At 36.6% G+C, this 23,517-nt stretch overlaps 1 protein-coding gene across 16 annotated transcripts in view; it reads left to right on the forward strand.

Moving 5' to 3' along the window:
• The window catches only part of ANKRD28 (ankyrin repeat domain 28), a 192,388-nt gene that overhangs the window by 101,081 nt on the left and 67,790 nt on the right, over window positions 1-23,517 (forward strand). For 11 of the 16 annotated variants that reach the window (XR_004058276.1, XM_030933529.1, XM_030933535.1 and 8 more), the window contains 3 exons: window positions 7,249-7,319; window positions 18,873-19,073; window positions 20,610-20,697. Coding sequence is in view for 15 of the 16 variants with exons in the window: in XM_030933529.1 (XP_030789389.1) it covers window positions 7,249-7,319; window positions 18,873-19,073; window positions 20,610-20,697 (360 nt within the window). In the remaining variant the exon portion in view is untranslated. The remainder of the gene's footprint in view (window positions 1-7,248; window positions 7,320-18,872; window positions 19,074-20,609; window positions 20,698-23,517) is intronic. The other 5 variants (XM_030933549.1, XM_030933554.1, XM_030933545.1 and 2 more) reach the window with 1 other exon arrangement.

Here is a 23,517-nt window from a genome sequence, read left to right on the forward strand (position 1 = left end):
ATTCAACTCTGAATTGAACAGATGTGGCTCTGTTCCAGTAAAACTTTACAAATTAGGTGGCTTGCAGCCTGTGGGTGGTAGTTTGAAGACCTCTAACATAGATTATAAAGATACTACCTCATCTAGTTAATGTTAAAGTAGAGTGAGGTGTCTTAGTCCTTTCGGGCTACCATAATAGAATATCACAGACTGAGTGACTTACAAATTTTTCTCCGTTCTGAGGCCTGGGAAGATCGTAATGGCAGAAGATTTGGTATCTGGTGAGGACCCACTTCTTATTCATAGCCAGCAGTCTTTTTAGTATAACCTCATATGGTGGAAAGGGTGAGGGAGCGCTCTTGGGCTGCTCTTATAAGGGCATTAATCCCATCCACTGCCCTCATGACTTAATTACCTCACAAAGGACCTCGCCTCCTAATGCCATGACATTGGGGTTGGGATTTTAACATAAATTTGAGGGGAATGCAAACATTCAGACCATTTGACAAGGTTTAATAAGTAAGAAATAATTTATTCTGAATATTCTAAACTAGGATAGAATGTTATAACTGGAAATGGATCATAAGGATGATTTAGCACAATTCTTTATTTTACAGGTACTGTTGACCCTTGAACAATGTGGAGGTTAGGGGCACTGATTCCCCCAACCCCAACACATTAGGAACTTTGAATATAACCTTTGGCTCCCTAAAAACTACTAATAGCCTAATGTTGACCAAAAGCCTTACTAATAACATAAACAGTTAACACGTATTTTATATGTTATATGTATTATATACTGTATTCTTACAATAAAATAAGCAATAAAATGAAAATACTAAGAAAATCTTAAAGAGAATACATACTATGTATTGAATGGAAACAGATCATCATAAACATCTTCATCCTGGTCATCTTCACATTGAATAAGGTGAGGAGGAAGTGGAGGGTTTGCTGTCTTGGGTTGCAGAGATTGAAGAAAATCTACATATAAGTGGACTCATGCAGTTCGAACCAGTGTTGTTTAAGGGTTAGCTGTAATTGAGGTTCAGAAATCAAAGAATTGGAAGAACTTAGTGACCAATTAGATTAGGAGAAAATAAGTCAATCAGTTATCTTGCAGGATGAAATCTAGAGTCAAATGGGATACTCCTAATGGAGTTGCTGACTGTAGAACTCTGCAGAAAGAGTGCCCTTTGTTGTTTAAATCTGGGACCTATCCTCACCCCCTCCCATCCATACATATTCATATCCAACTCTCCCTCACCTCACCAGACACACAGCATAGGAGGCAGGGATTATGATTTGCAAAATGAAGACCCAGGCCCCAAGAAACAGTTCCAGGTCACATAGCCAGCTAGTTATACAGCCATTATGAGATCACTTATCTCTCCTGCTCCAGTGTTCCTTCTACTAACCCTTGACTGTGTCTTCACAAGGTCAGACCCCCTTCAACTGCATTGCTGTCTAGAGCCCTAGACTAATGTAAGTAAGTAAATCAGGTTTTTGTTTTTGAATTTGTTTTATCTCCAAATAGCTAGACGTTTAATTCTAGATTTAGGTAGCCTTTTCTTTTACAAAACCATTGTTTCAGAATGCACTTTTATATGGGCGAAATGTTACGTGAGAAGATTGGGTGAGAGGAAACTGATTAGCTGGGTTTTTCCATGTAATGTAACTGGTATGATCCTGCAGTTGATTTTTAGTTGTTTGTGTTATTTATTGCATATAATATCAGAAACTCAATCACATCTGTACTCTAGAAAGGTGAATCTAAATTCAGATATGTGTGTGAGTATAGGTTCTGGCTGCTTATTTATCTTAAGGGAAAGTTCAGTTGGTATACGTGGATTTGTGGGGGACAAGGAAAGACTTGTAAAGAAAATATTGATTATACAGTTGGACATAACCATTTTGAATTTAATGAGATGTGTTTCTGGCATGTAGGTTTTCTCTAAATATTGGTTTATAGTACTCACTGATGACATCTTTCTTAAATTGCTATGTGTATTGTCTTTTGTTTCTTAGCAGTGCTTTTTCGCACCACAGGCTCTGCCAGTAACCTAACTTCAGCAAATGACATGGGACTGCTATTTTATATTCTTTTCTGTCTTAATGAGTAGGAAATAAGAAATTAATCTTCTCTTGATTACCTAAGGTCATCCTTATAAACCACAAATACTATCTTCTGCCATGTAGAGGGCATGTGATTATGCCACCAGAGGCTGTTAATGACATTTGGTTTTATTTCTTTCTACAAAGACTTCTTTAAGTGGGTGTGATTTCTCCCTACCTCCCCTGCCTCTCCATCCTCATTGTTAGCTATTGTAGCTGGTGTTTAATACTCCAACTAGCTATTGAACTAGTTAACTATATTCTGAAAATGTCTTTTCCATTTCTAGAATGAATTTGTCGTTTAATGTATATATGAATATATAGATGACTTTGGAGTGTTCTGTGTGGAACAGAACTGTTTACCTTTATACAGCCCACTGACATGAGCTCTGGGAATCTGAACTATCTGAAGTGTGCTGCTATGTTTGTTGCTTTTACACTATTTTTCATTTTATAGGAACACAGCCAACTGCTGTTCTTGTAGTGTGCATTACTGTGTCATATTTATCTGTTTATATTATAAATCACATATTAGTTAACTAATGTGGGTGGGGGAATATTGTTTCATTGGTGCCCTCAGATGTAGCCCTGATTTCTCATAGTTGACCTTTATTTTCCAAGGAATTAAAAACATTTGATTAGGCTCTTAGAAGAAATGCATGATTTTTTTTTTCTCTCTTTTTGAGACGGAGTTTTGCTCTTGTTGCCCAGGCTGGAGTGCAGTGGCACGATCTTGGCTCACTGCAGTCTCTGCCTCCTGGGTTCAAGCAATTCTCGTCTCAGCCTCCCGAGTAGTTGGGATTACAGATGTGCACCACCACACCCAGCTAATTTTGTATTTTTAGTAGAGACGGGGTTTCTCCATGTTGGTTAGGCTGGTCTGGAACTCCCAACCTCAGGTGATCCTCCCATCTTGGCCTCCCAGAGTGCTGGGATTAAAGGCGTGAGCCACTGCGCCCAGCCGCATGATTTAATAAAAGATTAGATAACTGTCTTCTGAGAAAAAGTATGATCCCATGGTGCTAGTATTTCTGAAGATAAACGTATCTTTGGAATCAAAAGAAGCCACATTTTTAATCAGTACCAGGTAGCAGTATGATATATCCTCAGTTAGCCATTGGAGATTCTTTTTCGTAATTATGTGTTTTGATAAATAAATTTTATTACAAATAAAGAGAAAGACTAATTAATTATTGTAACTTAAAATGACACAATAAGACCAGCAGCATTTTTTACTTTAGTCTCCCAAATACACCATTAAATCTTCATGCAGTTGTATATTTAATAACCCATATGCAAAAGAAAGAAAAAACTATCTTCACCCTATTCCTAATTACTTTTTTTTTTCTTTGCACCTGAAACCGACCAAATTCTTGGAATGTTTTCTGTGACGATTCCTTTTCTTTTCTCTTAAATATATCTCATTTTTTGAATAGGTAATATTCAGTTTTGCTTAAAAATTAGTAAATATATACTTTTTTTTTTTTTTGGAGACATAGTTTCACTCTTTTTGACCAAGCTGGAGTGCAATGGCATGGTCTAGGCTCACTGCAACCTCCACCTCCCGGGTTCAAACAATTCTCCTGCCTCAGCCTCCCGAATAGCTTGGATTACAGTAGCCCGCCACCATGCCAAGCTAATTTTTTTTTGTAATTTTAGTAGAGACAGGGTTTCACCATGTTGGCCAGACTGATCTTGAACTCCTTTCCTCAGGTCAGAGATTCGCCCACCTTGACCTCCCAAAGTACTGGGATTACAGGTGTGAGCCACCGTACCCGGCCAATATATACATATTTAAAGGTACAATATAGAGTAAAGTTGCATTACTACCCTAGTACCTGCCATATGCCCAGTTTTCAATGTGCCCACCATCACCAACACAAACATATAAGCACCCCCTCTTATTAATATCTTAGCATTCCTGTACGGTTTCTTTGTGCATGTTAAGTAAATACAGTAGTTCCCCCTTTTGAAGAGTATGTTCCAAGACCCCCAAGTAGATACCTGAAACCTCAGATAGTACTGAACCCTATATACTATGCACAGGTTTCTTTTTCCCTCTTCAGGATTTCAGGTAGAAGATTTGTTCTTACTGTAGATCCTAGCAACCTCAGCATGATTTGTTTTTTATTGAGAACTTACACCTTTTCATTAAAAGGAAGTATTTTACTGCTTCTTTTGGCATACTCAAATTTCCAGCATCACTACTCTTGCACCTTGGGGCCATTATTAAGTAATGTAAGTGTTACTTGAACCCAAACATTGTGATACCATGATAGTCAATCTGATAATCGAGAGGGTCCCATAAGGAATGGGTGGATAGCATATGCAAGATACGATGACAAAGGGATGATCCATATCTTGGGTGGATGGAGCAGGATGGTGCCATATTTCATCATGTTACTCATAACAGTGAGAAATTTAAAATTTATGAATTATTTATTTCTGGAATTTTCCACTTAATATTTTCAGGCCATGGTTGATTGGGTAACAAGCTGTGAAAAGTGAAACAAGGGGGGACCATTGTGTGATAAGATAAAAATAATTCTCTCTTCCTTTTTCTACATAAAAGTAAAGTGTATTAGTCATACAATTACTGCTTTTTTACTTTTTGTTTTCAGATCTTCGTTAGCAAATAGAGAGTCTCCTCAGTTTTTTGTGCCAGCCACCTTCCGTTTTTTGAGACGGTGTCTCACTGTCTTGCCCAGGCTGGAGTACGTGGCACATTCTCAGCTCACTGCAACCTCTTCCTCCCGGGTTCAAGTGATTCCTGCCTCAGCCTCCAAAGTAGCTAGGATTACGGGTGTGCACGAGCCACCACATCTGGCTAATTTTTGTATTTTTAATAGAGACAGGGTTTCACCATGTTGGCCAGGCTGGTCTTGAACTCCTGACTTTAAGGAATCTGCCCACCTTAGCCTCCCAAAAGTGCTAGGATTACAGTCATGAGCCCCCATGCCCTTCTATTCTCCTGCTAAGTAATACTTTGAATCAGACTTCTCAACATCCTTCATGAGACCTCATTTCTTCTTTGCGTTTGTTGATTCAGGATACTGTCTGTACTGGGTGTCTGGGTTGATACCTTTTGGGCCTTACTGCCAGGGCTTTCCTTTCTACTGTGTATAGATAGTATATGCACATAAATATAAACCTGTAGAAAGAGGCACAGTGCTTAAAGAGAACCGTTGAAGTCCTAAGCAGGTAAGTGGGAAAACCAAGGACACTAGCTTCTGTGTCACTCCTTCACTATCTCTAGGGTTCCAGCTTCCAGCTGGCAAACATTTCAAATGTGTGTACTTTCTACATTCCGTCTTATACCCAAAACAAACGTTGGCATTACTGTGATTAGGCAGTTTGTGTTGTAACCATCTTGGGTTCCACAGTGCCTGGCAGATAGTTGCCCAAATGTTTATTACATGGGTATGTCATGCTCTCTGGCTGGTTCTTTATTTACTGTCTTTCTTTCTTTCTCCCATAGCCTAACTCTGAGCATTGTTCAAAGCTCTCTAATTGGCTCTTGATTCTTTGTGTCCTCACTGTCACTGCTCACAAAGAACTCGGCTACTCTCAGCATCTCAACTACTACATTTGTGGATGTTTCTTAACACCTTTATTTCATTTTATTTTCTCTCATTTTCAAGGCTTTAAAGTCTACCTCTAACATATCTGCTATTATGTACTAGGTACATTTATTGTATGTTAATTTTTGTAACAAAGTACTATTAAATCTGTTATATAGATGAAGAAACTTGGGTTCAGAGGGATCACACAACTACTTAGGGACCCGGAGCTAGTAAATTGAAAACATTACTTGAAGTCACTGCACTTGATTATTCCCTGATTCCTCACACTCAAAACCTAGAAATAATGTAAGCGTTAGGAAGTGTGAAGCTTTGTTTCTGTTATAGTTGACTCTGATGTTGGGCTGTTTTCTGTACCTGTATTTCATCATTTAGAAACGAGTGATTTAGGATTTGGGATATAAATCTAAGATTGTTTATAGGATAGGATCTATCAGCCAGTTCTATACTTCCAAGAACGAGGGCTGTTTCTTCTCTACTTAAGATATATTAATAGAATTATCCTACATGCATGTGCTGCTTTTATTTTATTAGGATTTAAATACTAAATCAGTGGATTTAATATGGGAGATAAATTATTCTGTCCTCAAATAATGTAAATTTTTTTGTCTTAAAATGTGTTTGCATTCTATTAAGGTTAATTTTTGTCCACTGACTTAATGATTTTTAAACAAGTGTACAAAATTGATTTGTTTAAGAAAATTTCTTTCTTTCTTTCTTTCTTTTTTTTTTTTTGAGACAGAGTCTCACTCTGTCGCCCGGGCTGGAGCGCAGTGGCCGGATCTCAGCTCACTGCAAGCTCCGCCTCCCGGGTTTATGCCATTCTCCTGCCTCAGCCTCCCGAGTAGCTGGGACTACAGGCGCCCACCACCTCGCCCGGCTAGTTTTTTGCATTTTTTAGTAGAGACGGGGTTTCACCGTGTTAGCCAGGATGGTCTCGATCTCCTGACCTCGTGATCTGCTCGTCTCGGCCGAAAATTTCTTTCTTAAACTTTAGATATAACCTAGAAAGACATGAGTTGGTTCATTTCTTTCTCAATTATTTTTCTAAGTCTATAACCATTGTTTCTATCTTATACAATAACTTTATAGTACTAATGTGTTTTTAATCATGGCTGGAGAACTATTTTGATGTTATCATCTTACCTTATGGCGTGGTATATTCATTAGTAAAGAAATGTAATGAATACTTTAAAGTAGTCATTTTATCTCTAAGTATATTCGTATATTCATTTATTTATTTGGTTTTTTTAACACGCATTCTAAAATGGGGTCTGATTTTTACCTTGAATATGCTCTGTATAAAGGTGGCTTTTCTAACCTGTATATAAAATGATGTTTATTTTGTTTTAAACAAAAAAAACTAAGACTTTATTGGATAATTATATCAATTTAAAAGGCTAATTTTGTTTTATATTCTAAGGGTAATTTTATCAGCAGAAAGTATAAAAAATAAAGTTATTTTTCAATTGTCATTTATCCAATTTGGATTATATATAACTACTATTTCAGGAGATTTATTAAAAATATTTTATGTACAATATTTCAATTTATTTTTTTCTTCTTGTTGCAGGAGCTAGAGTTAATGCCAAAGACAGCAAATGGTTGACACCTTTACACAGAGCAGTTGCATCTTGTAGTGAGGTATGACATTTCTCTTAGTAAGTATATTGTATATGAAAACATTAAATAGGCATACCTGTGAATCCATAGTCAAATTCTATGTTTTCGAAAGAAGGAAAAGCTACTGAGATACCTCAGCTGGTCATTTTACTTTAGAATTTGTACAAAACAAGTTAATTGTTTCATTTCTTTTGTTTATAAGGCCTCTTGCAGTCTAAAATAGCAGAGAATAGAAAACCCTACCTCTGTCTCTTCTACAAGAGAGATCATTTTTCTGTCCTACATAACCTTCCTCAGGGTTTTTCTCTACCTGTTTACAATAGTCTGTTACAAAGGTTACACTGATTGTGATCAAGAAATAATCTCATCAATGTATAATAATTAATTGAAATGTTACTTAGCTAAACACTGAAATTAACTTCAAAACCATTACTTGATTGCACATTTTACCAGTTATAAATCTATAACTTCAAAATATTTGAGAGGAATTACAAGGAAGAACAGTTCCTTCTTGTTTACAGCCCTGTATATTGTTTGCTTGTCAAGATAACTGACATTTTTAGAAAATGTTCACTATTTGCAAGGTATTTTTATATTTTTCATATCTTTTAGTCCTGAGGACATCTTTGTGGGCTAGATGTCTTGAGGAAACTATATAGTTAATGATTCATGAAAAACTATTCAGCTATTAAGATGGGACAAAACCTGGATCTTCTTTGTTTTTTTTTGTTTTTTTTTTCTGTTACTTTACTTTATAATGTGTATTCAGTGCTTTTCTAAAATGCATTGTGTCCAAAGCACCTCTTTTACATACTTTATAGTAGTTGTAGCTTGTTGCAAAGCTTAAAAAATAATTTAAAATACAAAAGTATGTGATAGTATAAGTTTATGTTCATCTAGTATTTCTTTAGTTATTCAAATTGTGAGGTTAAGAAAGGAACTCCTAAGTATAGCTACTGGGGACTATCTAGTTTGGGAGGAGGAAAGGGAACTCTAACTAGCGCCTCAGGACAAACTACAGAGCTTCTGTCTCTTGGTCCTTTTTTGTATTCCTCATTGTGAACTACATCTTGAACCCAGAGCAAGAGCTGGGCAAGTGAGGAGTCATAAAGGTGAAATGTGAGTGGGAAGGATTACAAACCCTGTAGTTAACAGAGACAATCTATTAGCTGTAGCCTCCTAGTTAGGAGAAGAAGGGAGGGGACAGTGGGTGCAACTGAACACACAACCTAACTCTGAACTGGGTCCTTGATGTGCTATAGCTTATGAACTTATGGAACTTAGGTTTGGAGATACTGGCTTCAGTTATTACGTGCAACTTTTCAGCTGCGCGATGTTGGGCAAGTCTAGGAATTATAAAAACTAAGACATATTAGCCAAAATACTTTGAATTCTGAAATTCCATTGTAATGTTACTAATTTTGTGGTTAACCCTCCATAAAGATGTTTCTTTAAATAAAAGCAGTTAAAATAAACATTACTGTTATTGGAACATATTAATGTTAGCCGTACCTACACATTTTGTATTAAGACTCTTGGAATTGTGGCTATTAAAATAATGGATTTTTAAGAGATTAAGTCAGAAGAAGGTACAATTTATATATTTGCAGAAGTTGTAAAACAGACCAAAAATTACTAAAGAAAAATTAACATTAGAGGAAGACAGCAAATTCTGCCAGAGACTTAATTCCTAATTTTTAAAAACTATGTGCTCAGCCTGAATTTAAGGGCAAGTTGTAGGTTAGAAAGTAAATAATCCTAGTAAGTTTCTTAATTCTACTCTTCAATCAAAAAATTACAAGACAAATCACTAAACAGAAACACAACCAAGAACCCTCAGAGTCTACTTCATTCCCCTGCTACCTCCACTGGAGCAGGGTCTAGTATCCACAGGTGTGGGACCTGAAGACAGATCACATCACAGGACTCTTTACAGACATTGCCCAGTACCAGCCCGAAACCTAGTAGCTCCAGTGGGTGACTAGACCCAGAAGAGGAAAACAATCACTACAGTTTGGCTCTCAGCAGTCCCCATTCCTATGGGAAGTGGGCTAACACCACATCAAGGGAGCACCCTGTGGGACAAAGTAATTTAAACAGTAGTCCTTGAATCCCAGATCTTCCCTCTGACATAGTCCACCCAAGTGAGAAAGAACCAGAAAAACAATTCTGGTAATATGACAAAACAAGGTTATTTAACACGCCCAAAATATACCAGCTTACCAGCAATGGATGCAAACCAAGACAAAATCTATGAATTGCCAGAAAAAGAAGTCAGAAGGTTGATTGTTAAGCTAATTAAGGAGGCACCAGAGAAAGGTGAAGTCCAATTTAAATTAAAAACATAACATAGAATATGAAAGGAAAATTCTTTAGTGAAATAGGTAAAAACAATCACAACTTCTAGAAATCAAGGACACACTTAGAGAAATGCAAAATGCACTGGAAAGTCTCAGCAATAGAATCAAACAAACAGAATAACTGTAGCGCTTGAAGACAAGGCTTTTGAAATTAACCCAATCCATCAAAGACAAAGAAAAAAATTCTTTTTAAATGAACAAAGCCTCCAAGAAGTTTGGGACTGTGTTAAATTTCCAAACCTGAGAATAGTTGGTGTTCCTGAGGAAGAAGAGAAATCTTAAAGTTTAGAAACTATATTTGAGGGAATAATTGAGGAAAACTTTCCCAGCCTTGCAAGAGATCTGGACATACAAATACAAGAAGCTCAAAGAACACCTGGCAAATTCATCACAAAAAGATTATCACCTAGGGACATAATCATCACGTTATCTAAAGTCAAGATGAAGGAAAGAATCTTCAGAGTTATGAGGCAAAAGCATTAGGTAACCTATAAAGGAAATGCCTGTCAGATTAACAGCAGATTTCTCAGTAAAACCCTACAAAGCTAGAAGGGATTGGGGGTCTATTTTTAGCCTCCTTAAAGCAATTATCAGCCAAGAATTTTGTATCCAGTGAAACTAAGCTTCATAAATGAAGGAGGATATACAGTCTTTTCCAGACATACAAATTCTGAGAGAATTCACCACCGCCAAGCCAGCACTACAAGAACTGCTAAAAGGAGCTCTAAATCTTGAAAGAAATTCTTGAAATACTCCGAAATAGAACCTCCTTAAACCATAAATCTTACAAGACCTGTGTAACAATAATACAGGTTTTTTTTTGTTTGTTTGTTTGTTTTGTTTTTGTTTTAAAAAAGGTTTTCAGGCATAACAAATAGCATGAGGAATAGAATAGTACCTCACATCTCAATACTAACATTGAATGTAAATGGCCTAAATGCTCCACTTAAAGAATACAGAATGGAAGAATGGATAAGAATTCACCAACCAAGTTTCTGCTGTCTTCAGTCGACTCACCTAACGTAAGGATTCACAGAAACTTTAGGTAAAGGAGTAGAAAAAGATATTCTATGCAAATGGACACCAAAAATGAGCAAGGATCACTATTTTTATATCAGACAAAACAAACTTTAAAGCAATAGCAGTTAGAAAAAACAAAGAGGGCCATTATATAATGATAAAAGGACTAGTTCAACAGGAAAATATCACAGTTCTAAATATATATGCTCCTAACACTGAAGCTCCCAAACTTGTAAAACAATGACTACTGGATCTAAGAAATGAGATAGCAACACAATAATAGTGGAGGACTTTAATACTCCACTGACATCACTAGACAGATCATCAAAACAGACAGTCAACAAAGAAACAATGGACCTAAACTATACCCTACAACAAATGGACTTGACAGATATTTACAGAATAGTCTACCCAACAACTGCAGAATATGCGTTCTATTCATCAGCACATAAAATGTTCTCCAATATAGACCATATGATAGGCCACTCATCAAGTCTCAGTAAATTTAATAAAACCTAACATGTATCAAGTATTCTCTCAGACCACAGTGGAATAAAATTGGAAATGAACTCCAAAAGGAAGCCACAAAACCATGCAGACATGGAAATTAAATAACCTCCTGAATGATCATTGGGTCAACAAGGAAATCAAGATGGAAATTGAAAAATTCTTTGAACTGAATGATAATAGTGGCACAACCTATCAAAACCTCTGGGATACAGCAAAAGTAGTGCTAAGAGGAAAGTTCATGGCATTAAATGTCTACATCAAAAAGTCTGAAAGAGCGCAAATAGACAATCTAAGGCCATGCCTCACGAAACTGGAGGAACAAGAACCATCCAAACCCAGCAGAAGAAAAGAAATCATGAACGTCAGTGCAGAACTAAATGAAATTGAAACCAAAATTAAAAAAATAAAAACTAGAAAGATAAATGAAACAAAAACTGCTTCTTTGAAAAAATAAGTAACATTGATACACCATTAGCAAGATTCACCAAGAAAAGAAGAGACCAGATACGCTCAATTAGAAATGAAATGGGAGATATTACAAATAATAGTACAGAAATATAAAAGATTATCCAAGGCTAATATGAACACCTTTACACGCATAAACTAGAAAACGTAGAGAAGATGGATAAGTTCCTGGAAATATCCAACCTTCCTAGATTAAACTAGGAAGATATAGAATCTCTGAACAGACCAATAACAAGCAGCAAGATTAAAATGATAATTTTTAAATTGCCATCAAATAAAAAGTCCAGGACTGGATAGATTCACAGCTGAATTCTATCAAACATTCAAGGAAGAATTGGTACCAGTCCTATTGATGCTATTCCAAAAGAGGCAATCCTTCCTAAATCGTTTTATGAAGCCAGTGTCACCCTCATACCAAAACCAGGGAAGGACGTAACAACGAAAACTACAGACCAATATCCCTGATGAGCGTAGGTGCAAAAGTCCTCAACAAAATACTAGCAAACCAAATCCAACAGCATATCAAAGAGATAATCCACCATGATCAGGTGGGTTTCATACCAGGGGTGCATGGATGGTGCTGTTAACATACCTAAGTCAGTAAATGTAATACACCACATAAACAGAATTAAAAACAAATATCACATGATCACCTCAATAGATGCAGAAAAAACATTTGATGAAATCCAGCATCCTTTTATGATTAAAACTCTCAGCAACATCAGCATAGAAGGGATATACCTTAAGGTAATAGAAGCTATATGTGACAAACCCACATCCAACATTTTACTGAATGGGAAAACTTGAAAGCATTCCCCCTGAGAACTAGAAAGATGCCCACTTTCACCACTTCTATTCAAAATAGTACTGGAAGTCCTAGCCCTGAGACATCAGACATGAGAAAGAAAGAAAGAGCATCCAAATCAGTAAAGAGGAAGTCAAACTGTCACTGTTTGCTGCTGATATGATCGCATGCTTAGAAAACCCTAAAGACTCCTAGAAACCAAAAAGCTCCTAGAACTGGTAAATGGATATAGCAAAGTTTCAGGATACAAAATTAATGTACACAAATCAGTAGTTCTGCTATATACTAACAGCGACCAAGTTGAGCATCAAATCAAGAACTCATTCTCTTTCACAATAGCTGCAGAAGAACAGTAAAATAGCTAGGAGTATACCTAACCAAGGAGGTGAAAGACCTCTACAAGGAAGGCTACAAAACACGGCTGAAAGAAGTCATAGACAACATAATTAAAAACACATCCCATGCTCATGGATGGGTAGAATCAATGGTGCAGAAATGACCATACTGCCAAAAGCAATCTACAAATTCAGTGCAAGTTCCATCAAAATACCACCATCATTCTTCACAGAATTAGAAAAAAAATTCTGAAATTTATATGGAACCAAAAAGGAACCTGCAGAGCCAAAGCAAGACTAAGCAAAAAGAAAAATTCTGGAGGCATCACATTACCTGACTTCAAACTATACTACAAGGCCATAGTCACCAAAACAGCATAGTACTGGTATAAAAATAGGCATATAAAGCAATGGAACAGAAATAGAACCCAGAAATAAGGCCAGATACTTAAAACCAACTGATCTTGGACAAAGCAAACAAAAACAGTGGGGAAAGGACACCCTGTTCAACAAATGGTGCTGGGATAGTTGGCAAGCCACATGTAGAAGAATGACACTGTATCGTCATCTCTCACCTTATACAAAAATCAACTCAAGGAGGATCAAATACTTAAATCTAAGACCTGAAACCATGGAGATTCTAGAAGATAACATCAGAAAAACGCTTCTAGACAATTGGCTTAGGCAAAGACTTCATGACCAAGAATTCAAAAGCAAATGCAACAAAAACAAAGATAAATAGATGGGACTTAATTAAACTGAAAAGCTTCTGCACAGCAAAAGAAAAACAGTCAGCAAAAGCTGGGCGTGGTGGCTCATGCCTGTAATCCCAGCACTTTGGGAGATGGGCAGATCACTTGAGGTCAGGAGTTCAAGACCAGCCTGGCCAACATGGTGAAACCCCATCTACTCAAAATACAAAAATTAGCCAGGCGTAGTTGCACGCGCCTGTAATCCCAGCTACTTGGGAGGCTGAGGCAGGAGAATGACTTGAATCCGGGAGGTGGAGATTGTGGTGAGCCGAGATTGTGCCACTGTACTCCAGCCTGGGCGATAGAGCAAGACTCCATCTCAAAATAAATAAATAAATAAATAAATAAATAAATAAATAAATAAATAAATAAATAAATAAAATAAAGAAAGAAAACAATCAGCAGCATTAACACCTCACAGAGTGGGAGAAAATCCTTGCAATCTATACACCTAACAAAGAAGTAATATCCAGAATATACAAGGAACTGAAACAAATCAGCAAGAAAATAAGAAAGAATCCCATCAAAAAGTGGGCTAAGGACATGAATAGACAATTGTCAAAATAAGATGTACAGAAGGCCAACAAACATGGAAAAATAGTATCACTAATTATCAGGGAAATGTAAATCAAAACCACAAAGCGATACCACCTTAGTCCTGCAAGAATGGCCATAGTCAAAAAAATCAAAAAATAATAGATGTTGGTGTGGATGCAGTGAAAAGAGAACACTTTTTCACTGTCAGTGGGAATGTAAACTAGTACAACCACTATGAAAACAGTGTGGAAATTCCTTAAAGAACTAAATCTACCATTTGATCTAGCAGTCCCACTACTTAGGTGTCTATCCAGAGAAAAAGAAGTCATTATAAGAAAAAGATACTGGTACACACATGTTTATAGCAGCACAATTTGCAATTGTAAAAATACGGAACCAACCCAAATATGCATCAATCAACGACTGGATAAAGAAAATATGGTATTGGCCAGGCGCGGTGGCTCACGCCTGGAATCCCAGCAGTTAGGGAGGCTGAGGTGGGCAGATCACCTGAGGTCAGGAGTTCGAGACCATCCTGGCCGACATGGTGAAACCCCATCTCTATGAAAAATACGGGAAAAAAAAAAAAAATTAGCCAGGTTTGGTGGTGCGTGCCTGTAGTTCCAGCTACTATGGAGGCTGAGGAGGATCCCTTGAACCTGGGAGGCAGACGTGGAGGTGAGCCAAGATCACGCCATTGTGCTCCAGCCTGGGTGACAAACATGAAACTCCATCTAAAAAAAAGAAAAAGAACTAAAAATTACAAGGCTGTGTAGTATTGATACTCTTTTGCAGGATTATGAGAAACAGCTATAAAATGTGGCCATTCCGAAAGGATACAACTTCTGTAAACACTGAGTATCATTTTTCTTTTGAAAATAAAGTCTCCTAACTAGTGAAACTGTCAGAAAACCTATTCAGTAGTGTCAAGAGTATCACTTTCACTATCGTTACTTATTTTCATTAAGTCCTGAGAGCAAAAGTAGCTATGCTTATTAAATTTAACAGAAAATATAGCTATGGCCACAGAGAGATGGGTTTTTCACTGATGGCTTTTGGTTTATATTTTTGAAATACCATGAGAGAACTAAACCCTGTGCAAGCTGATTGGAGTGACTGTTTTCTAAATTCTCCTAAGGACAGAATAGCTAGCACAGTGGTAGATGCATAGGAGAGAACTTAATTTAGCACATACAGTACTACCTTAAGTGCTTAATTATCTCACTGAACCTATGTTAAGAGAGACTGCTTCAGGTTAAATATCCCAGACACCCCAACTCTCCTTCAGTGACATAGTTTCCACACTACCTCCTACTAGCTGGCTGTCTCAATCTGTCTCTACTACTATGATTTATGACTGTCATTCTCTAAGAGGAGTATGTAGTTCAGTTCTGTGTAAATGCTGCATATTTTCCTGAATAAATGGATATCCGAGTATTAGGAGTTGGGTTTTTGTTTGTTTTTTTGGGGGGAGGGGGTGTGTGTGTATATGTGTGAGTGTGTGTGTTAAAAAAGCCAAATCACACTACTGGAGAGCATACAACTTACATTTTAACCTAATCAGGAATTACATTTTAGGTCTATCAAGATAACTGAGTTTAAATTTTATTATCACATGAGATATTGTGTGGTCTCTCCAAGCTTTGTGTTTATTTGCAAATATGTTAAGCCCTTGTTTTTCCTGTACTTTCCTTCAAATCAATGGTAAGAAATACTAAAAAAGATAGAACCAAAGGGGAAAACTGGTACTGTGAAGCCTCTTTTATACTGACCCCAAGGTAATAATAAATACTCTCTGAGTACAGTTGTTTAACCTTTAGTCATTATCCTATACTTCATAATTCATTTGAATTAATGTCATGGAATGTTTACTTTAAAAAAAATCAAGACACAAGCAGCATTTCTTACACATACTCTGAAAATTTAGAGTTTAGATTACTATGATAATATTTTTTGTTAATAAAATCATCTATGCCCTTGGTTATCCCAACATTATTTTCTGTGTGCTTATGATGATACACTGATAATATGTAGAATTATCCTAGGGTATGAAATCAGGCTCTTTGATTTGTAGTTCTAGAAATTCACCTTTTCTTTTTTAAGGTCTCCAGCCTTTAGGGATTTTCTTCAGTTTTCTCTGATTTTTCAAAGACCACTGCTATTGTGATCTGACATGTATTACTCTGAGTAGGAAATAATGGACTCAGGGTTCACACCTTGATCTGTCTTGATACTGCAGTGTCTTAATTGCTATGTTTATTGCCTTATTTAGGTGCCCACTTACCTACGCTCACCTGCTATGAACCAGATTTGTTACTGCTTTTTAGTGAAACAAAAATGTAGAATTGATTTTCCTGTTTATACTAATGGGACATAAGTGTTTCCCAAACTTTCCAGAAGCTTTAATGTTTGTATTGTGAATTCCAGAATGGGAGTGAATAAGGCAAGGCTGACATCTCTAGTATTCTGTGTTTGCCCAGTTTATCCAATTACAAATTGTTCATTTTATTTTAAATTATTTATTATATCCACTAACATACCTACTAACATTTCCCAATATAGTGTTAGTTTTAGATTCCCCAAGTCACAGTGTACTCTTCTCAGAGGTGAGGATCAGGAATCTTGATAGTGTTTATACCTTGTTTTCCATAATTTTGTGAGTGTTCTATATCTATTCTTCTTTCCATATTCCTTTTTAAATTGAAATATAACTTACAATTAAAATGCATGATTTTTTTAGTGTACACCCTTAAGTTTTGCCAAATGTTTTCGCCTGTGTAACCTTTATCCCAGTCAAGATATAGAAGATTTCTGTTACCTGGCAAGTCCCCTCATGTCCCTTTTCAGTCAGTCTTCCCTGTCCCCAGAGGCAGCCAGTGTTCTGATTTCTCTCAGCATAATTTCCGTATTCTAGAACTTTATAAAAATGGAATCATACAATATGTATTCTTGTGTCACGACTTCTCTTCAGCGTTTTTGAGATTTATCCATGTTTCATGCATTATTGGTTCGTTTTCATTGCTGAGGAATATTATAGTACAGATATACTATTTGTTTATCCATTTTTCTATTCATGAACATTTGCATTTCTGGTTTTTGGTGGTTAGGAATAAAACTACTATGAGCATTCTTGGATGGACTTATTAAAAATTTCTTTTGGATAAATCACTGTTATGGAATTGTGGAGTGATAGGCCTCCATATGTCTTTGATTAGCTGGCTGACTTCCTTCGCAATTTGATAGATAACTGGGCATCTCTTCAGTCTTTTGCCAACCCTATTAAGTACTGGTGCTATTTCCCATGTTTCAAACAGTTCCGACTACTTTTTATTTCAGAGGCCTAGAATGATATGGGTGATTCATGGCTAATAGTATTTTGTTCAGTCTTCCTGGATGCTCTGTATATTTATAGCTATTTTCACTTTCTAACACTTTTCATGTACATTAGTTTATTGTGCTTTATAGCATACTTGAAAAGAGTGGTAGGCAGATGTTATTTCCCCCACCCCCATCTTCTTTGCAGATAAGAACATTTAGGGTTAGTTTTATAGGACTTGAATAGTATGCCTTGTAAATAATAGAATTGACACGAGAACCCATATTCTGTTTTGGTTTTGGTCGTTTTCATTTTCATATGTAGTTTGGCATTCATTTACCAAAAAGTAGGATTATCACTGAAAGGAGAAAAATTTTGCTGAGTTTAGTTCTGATTATATTGGTTAATGTTAAGGCCTACTGAATTCCTTGGAATTCTGCCATGAGTCCAATTTATAGAGGTAGTGTTGTGAGCTTTTCCATGCGCTTCTGGGAGATAAATCCCTTGGACAGTAGACTCTTAAATTGCCTTAACTTTCTCTCTCAGCAGCACTGCAAAAACAACTTTGTATATGTTGTGTCTTTTTTTTTTTTCTCCATGAAATAGATCCTAGTGATTTTTCATTTTGTAAAAATATAGCCTGTATAATACATTGAAAAATATAATACATTGAGTATGTTTTTAATTTTTATATATGCAATGTAAAGTAATAAATCTATTACTTAAAATTGTTCAAAGAGCCAGGCATGGCTCTACAACTGGCTCACGTTTGTAATCCCAAAATTTCGGGAGGCCCAGGCAGGAGGATCACTTGAGGCCAGGAGTTTGAGACCAGCCTGGGCAACATAGCAAGACCTTGTCTCTACAAAAAAATAAAAAAATTAGCCAGGCATGGTGGCATGCACCGGTAGTCCTAGCTACTCAGGAAGCTAAGGTGGGAGGATCACTTAAGAATTTGAAGTTACAATGAGCTGTGATTGCTCTACTGCACTCCAGCCTGGGCAACAGAGTGAGATTCTGTCTCTTAAAACCAAAAAACTATTTATTCAAAGTATAAATTGTATCTTGTTACCTATAAAAATAAGATATAAGAAATGAATGTTTTTGAATAATAGTTGTTAGTATTTCTTCTTGCATATTTTGATAGGAATGTTTATGCATTTAATGGTAGGGTAGGGAAAGGGAATATTTGATCTTGATGCATGTTATATGGCTCTGAGTACTCTGAGTATCACCTTTACATTCAAAATGTTTTGTTTCCTTGGGTAAATTCCTACTTGTTTATAGTGAATTCTATGAGAGCTTTTTTATTTTCTTCATATGTAGATTTATACACAATACACAATAAATGTAGATTTATGCACATATATATTTATACACAAACACATGCACACTATATATAGAAATAACTTCTCAAACTCTTACTCATTTGTACTCATTTGTCTTTTGTAACTTTTATCTTCATATGTTTTAGGAAGCAGTTCAGGTACTTTTGAAGCATTCTGCAGATGTTAATGCTCGAGACAAAAATTGGCAAACCCCTTTACATATAGCTGCTGCTAATAAAGCTGTAAAGTGTGCTGAAGCTTTGGTACCTCTTCTGAGTAATGTAAACGTATCTGATCGAGCAGGGAGGACTGCATTACATCATGCAGCTTTCAGTGGACATGGTGAGGTAGGTGGCATTCAGTGATTTTTCTCTCCTTCTGTCCACCCCTTCCCCCCGCCCCAGTTATTAAAGAACTTGCATTTTTGCATAGTAAAAGCATACAGTACTATTTTTCTTTCTCATTTTTGACTAATTTTGCCTCCTTTTATAACTTTCTTAAGTTTAGAAATGTATTTAGTAGGTACTACTTGTGCACAGTCAACCTGGGGTGACCAAGGAGAACACTGCCAACTCTTCTAACAGAACAGGAAAAGTATGTTCTATTATTGTGGGAGGAAAAAATGTGTGAAGACAGAGATATGTTATTGTTCTTCTAGAAGTAGAGTAAATAGCAAAGGAAGGCAGAATTTAGAAAACCTGCTTTTTAGTAGTTTATTAAACATTTAATCAAGAGAATTCTTTAGTGACAGAACCATCAAAACAATTTAAGAAAATTGCTATTTAGTTATCTTACACAACAAATGTTGTCTGTGGCAGGTGTTGTCATAGCAAAGGTTGGAGTTTATGTGTATGCTGAAGATTTGTAGAAGGTAACAGAAGAACCTTTGAAGCCAACTTGTCTAGTCTTTCATTTTTGTTGCAGGGATAGAAGCTCATAGGTAAAGTAATATTCCCAAGATTCTGTGGCTGGGAGCTAGTGGCTATCATGTCTTTTTCAAAGTAGTTCCCACTTATCTACAGAGGATATATTCCTGGACCCCCTATGGATGCCTGAAACGTTGGATGGTACCAAACCCTATAGATACTATGTTTTTTTTCTATACATACCAATGATAAAATTTAGTTTATAATTTAGGCACAGTAAGAGATAATGATAAAGTGGAACAATTTTAATACAAGTTACATGAGTGTAGTTTGTCCCTCAAAATGTCCCACTAACTGCAGTGTAGTCACTTCTTTTCAGACTATGGTTGATGACAGGTAATTGAATGCAGAAAGCGAAACTGCAGATAAGGGGAGACTACTGTACTTCTCTGATTTTGCAATATAAAGAATCCTTGCCTCTACTGCAGTTAAGGTTATAGATGTATCCCTATTTGAAATCTGCAGTAGCCTTCCAGTGGAGAAATTATCATAAATATGGTTAGTTGCAGTTACTATTTTTGGTACACACAGACTATGCAGTGACCTTCAGGTCTAATTATGTTGTAGGCACTATGTTTGTGTTTGAATTAAGTTTAAGACATTTCTAGAATGAGAATGCACTTTTAACATTTTGGACTATGAATAGGAACAAAACCTCTTATTAAATATTCAGCCTTAGACTTTCCAGATTTGTATTTAGTTCGTAAAATACCAAGGTGCAAAGTGGCATCCTAAAAAGGTACTGATGCCTGACTTCAGTAGTACCCACAGTTAACCATTTTTTCATACATTGTCCTGTTATGTTAAATGACCTTCAGTATTTAGTCTAGCTCCTTCTGTTCAGCAACTGCAGAAATGTAGTGCCAGAGAAATTGAGATAAGTAACTGTCACAAATGTACACTTATAGACAGTTGTGCTTCACAATTTTGATGACACCATGTTTACTTTTATTCCAGATGGTCAAACTACTCTTGTCTAGAGGTGCCAATATCAATGCTTTTGACAAGAAAGATAGGCGTGCTATCCATTGGGCAGCATATATGGGTATGTACTTTTTTAATTTAGTTTTTGGTATTATAGATTTAGAAAAGTTGTACATTTCAAGTTCTTGCTGTTGATATAACATTTGTCTTTAAGGGTACTGAAAAGCTACACAGTATCTGAGTTTGATGCCCAGGTAGAACAACCCTGGTAACTGGGGAGGTTTGGAGTGCACTGAGTCCAGTTCATCTAAAAGCTGTTTGAAATTAATTCCATTTACCTTTAAAGGAAGAGACGTCCCAGACACAGGCTAGAGTATATAATTTAGGACTGATGTTTACTAAAGCCCATTCTCATACCCATTTTTGTTTGTATGAGAATATTAAGGTAAAAGTAACAAAGATACATTAAGAAGCCTATTATTTTGGGCCAACTAGTGGATTAAATGTGTGTTATCATGTTTGATTTCTATAATAGTAATTTTATAGAAAGAAACCGGGGCTTGGAATACAGACTTTTCTGCTGTGACATAATATATATGTTCTTGAAAAATCTTACAGTCTGCAAAATTGTACTCTAAAACTAATAGAGCTCATGGGAATAATAGGCCTGCGATAGACCACCCAAAACCTGTGCAACTGTGACCACAGCATTAACAGAAACATTAATTGGTTCTTGCAGAACCCGGGAGGCAAATCAGCCTATCACAGGATATTTTAAAATGCACCCAAAAACAGCAGAATGGAAATGCTCGCTTCTGGTTGCTAAAACTGCAGAGGAAAGTAGATCTCTAAGGGTAGAGGAAGTACACCTTGCCATAAATCCTTAAAGTCCTATAAGGCTGGGGTTGTGCCTCTGGGAAGAAGCCATGGATGTAGACATTCATTTTTCAAGGTTCTTAAAACAGCTGAAAGAACTCACTTTGCAGCCATAGAGCTCAGGGCTTTTTTTCTTCCTGCCAGAGGTTATAATTCTGTGCTTCTGCTCTTTTAACTCCTGGGTGGGAAAAAGCACATATGAACTGACATGTTTTCTGTGTAATACTTGTATCATTCCCTGATTTACCAGTCACATTACCTGATTATAAAGACATCTAGCTAACCACTTTTCTTAGAGCCATAGCTTATCCTCATTACTTTCTGTTCTTGATTTTGTCTTTTCTTGACTCTCATTTAAAAAATAAAAGATTAACAGAAGATTGAATAGAGGAATTCTAACTCAAGAGCTATATAGTCCATCCCTCATATATGTGGAGGATTGGTTCCAGGACCACCTGCTTATACCCAAATCCTTGCATACTGAAGTCCCACAGTCAGCCATGGGGAACCCATGTGTACACAAAGTTGGCTTTCCATGTATGAGCGTTTCACATCCCCTGAATACTGTATTTTTGAACCACATGTGGTGTTAAAAAATCCATGTATAAGTGGACCCATACAGTTCAAACCTTTGTTATTCCAGGGTCAACTGTATAATATGTAAAATAGATACAAACCAGTTATAATACATTCTTTCTAGATAGATAAGTCTATACCTATATGTCTGTATATATCAAACCAGTTATAGATACCCACAGGACCCCGGGAAGTGCTATACCTATAATGAAAACAACCAAAAGCAGTAGAATCCTTTTTTTTATTCTTTTTTAAGAAAAATTTTGAAAATCATTATTCAATTTCAGTATAGTTACTCTGAAAAAAAAAATTCTGCATAGGTATGCTAAATTGAAGATCATGGTGTACAAAACCCACTCTCATTACCAATAAAACATTTAAAATAAGGTGTCAACACTGATTTTTTATAAAAGCAACAGCACTCATGCATCAGAGACCGTAGCTTATCTCTCTCCTTTGTATCAAAATTACATTTTGAGAAATGATATCAATTGAATAGATGAAATATTATCCCTGAAGATTAGTCACATAAGGCATGATTAATTTTAAGAAATGATACTTAAAGAAAACAAAGTGCCTTCACTATTTCTAACAGTGTGTCCACAGAAAAGAAAAATATAGTCAAAATTAAGCAGATAAATGATGAAGTTGGGAATACACGGTGATACGTCGTTTTTTGTTCCTTTTCCAATAAGCCCCAGAGGGCAATCGCAGATCAGCTCAACACAACCAAAGTGAGCATGCTGATTTCCTACTCTTGTTTATCCCCATATGACAGTATTTCTGCTTTGGAAAGGTTCTTCAGTAGTTCATAAGAGTATTTCAGAGGTCCAAGGTGAGCAAGAAGCTGAAGTAATCTGTAGTAGCAAACAAGTAATACTGCAGATGTGTTTTTGTTTTTTTGTTTTTGTTTTTGAGACAGAGTCTTGCTCTGTCGCCCAGACTGGAGTGCAGTGACACAATCTCAGCGCACTCCAAAGTCCACCTCCCAGGTTCAAGCGATTCTCGTGCCTCAGCCTCCCAAGTAGCTGGAATTACAGGCACCCGCCACTACACCTGGCTAATTTTTTTGTATTTTTAGTAGAGACGCGATTTCACCATGTTGTCCAGGCTGGTCCTCAAACTCCTGACCTCAGGTGATCGGCCTGCCTCTGCCTCCCAAAGTGCTGGGATTACAGGTGTGAGCCACTGCGCCTGGTCTGGAGATGTCTTAAAGCAGCCATCTCCTTTTTCTTCTAATACTTTCCACATATCTGCTACAAGGATTTGGGCTTGTTTGTTAAAAGAAACTTTTTTCCCCTCATGTGAAAAAAACGTGCCTCCAGACGTTTTCAACAGAATATTCCTGGCTTCATCAAGCATCCAATGCCGCTCTTCTGTCAAAGGCATGAGGAAACGTCTGTTTCAGAATGAAGTATATGCTGAACTTGATCTAGGGTTACTGTGGCATAGTATGAGGTACTAGTAGTTGGTATCCCTTTGCCAAGGG

The sequence above is a fragment of the Rhinopithecus roxellana genome, chromosome 1 (assembly GCF_007565055.1).
Source record: "Rhinopithecus roxellana isolate Shanxi Qingling chromosome 1, ASM756505v1, whole genome shotgun sequence".
Taxonomy (NCBI): Eukaryota; Metazoa; Chordata; class Mammalia; order Primates; family Cercopithecidae; genus Rhinopithecus; species Rhinopithecus roxellana.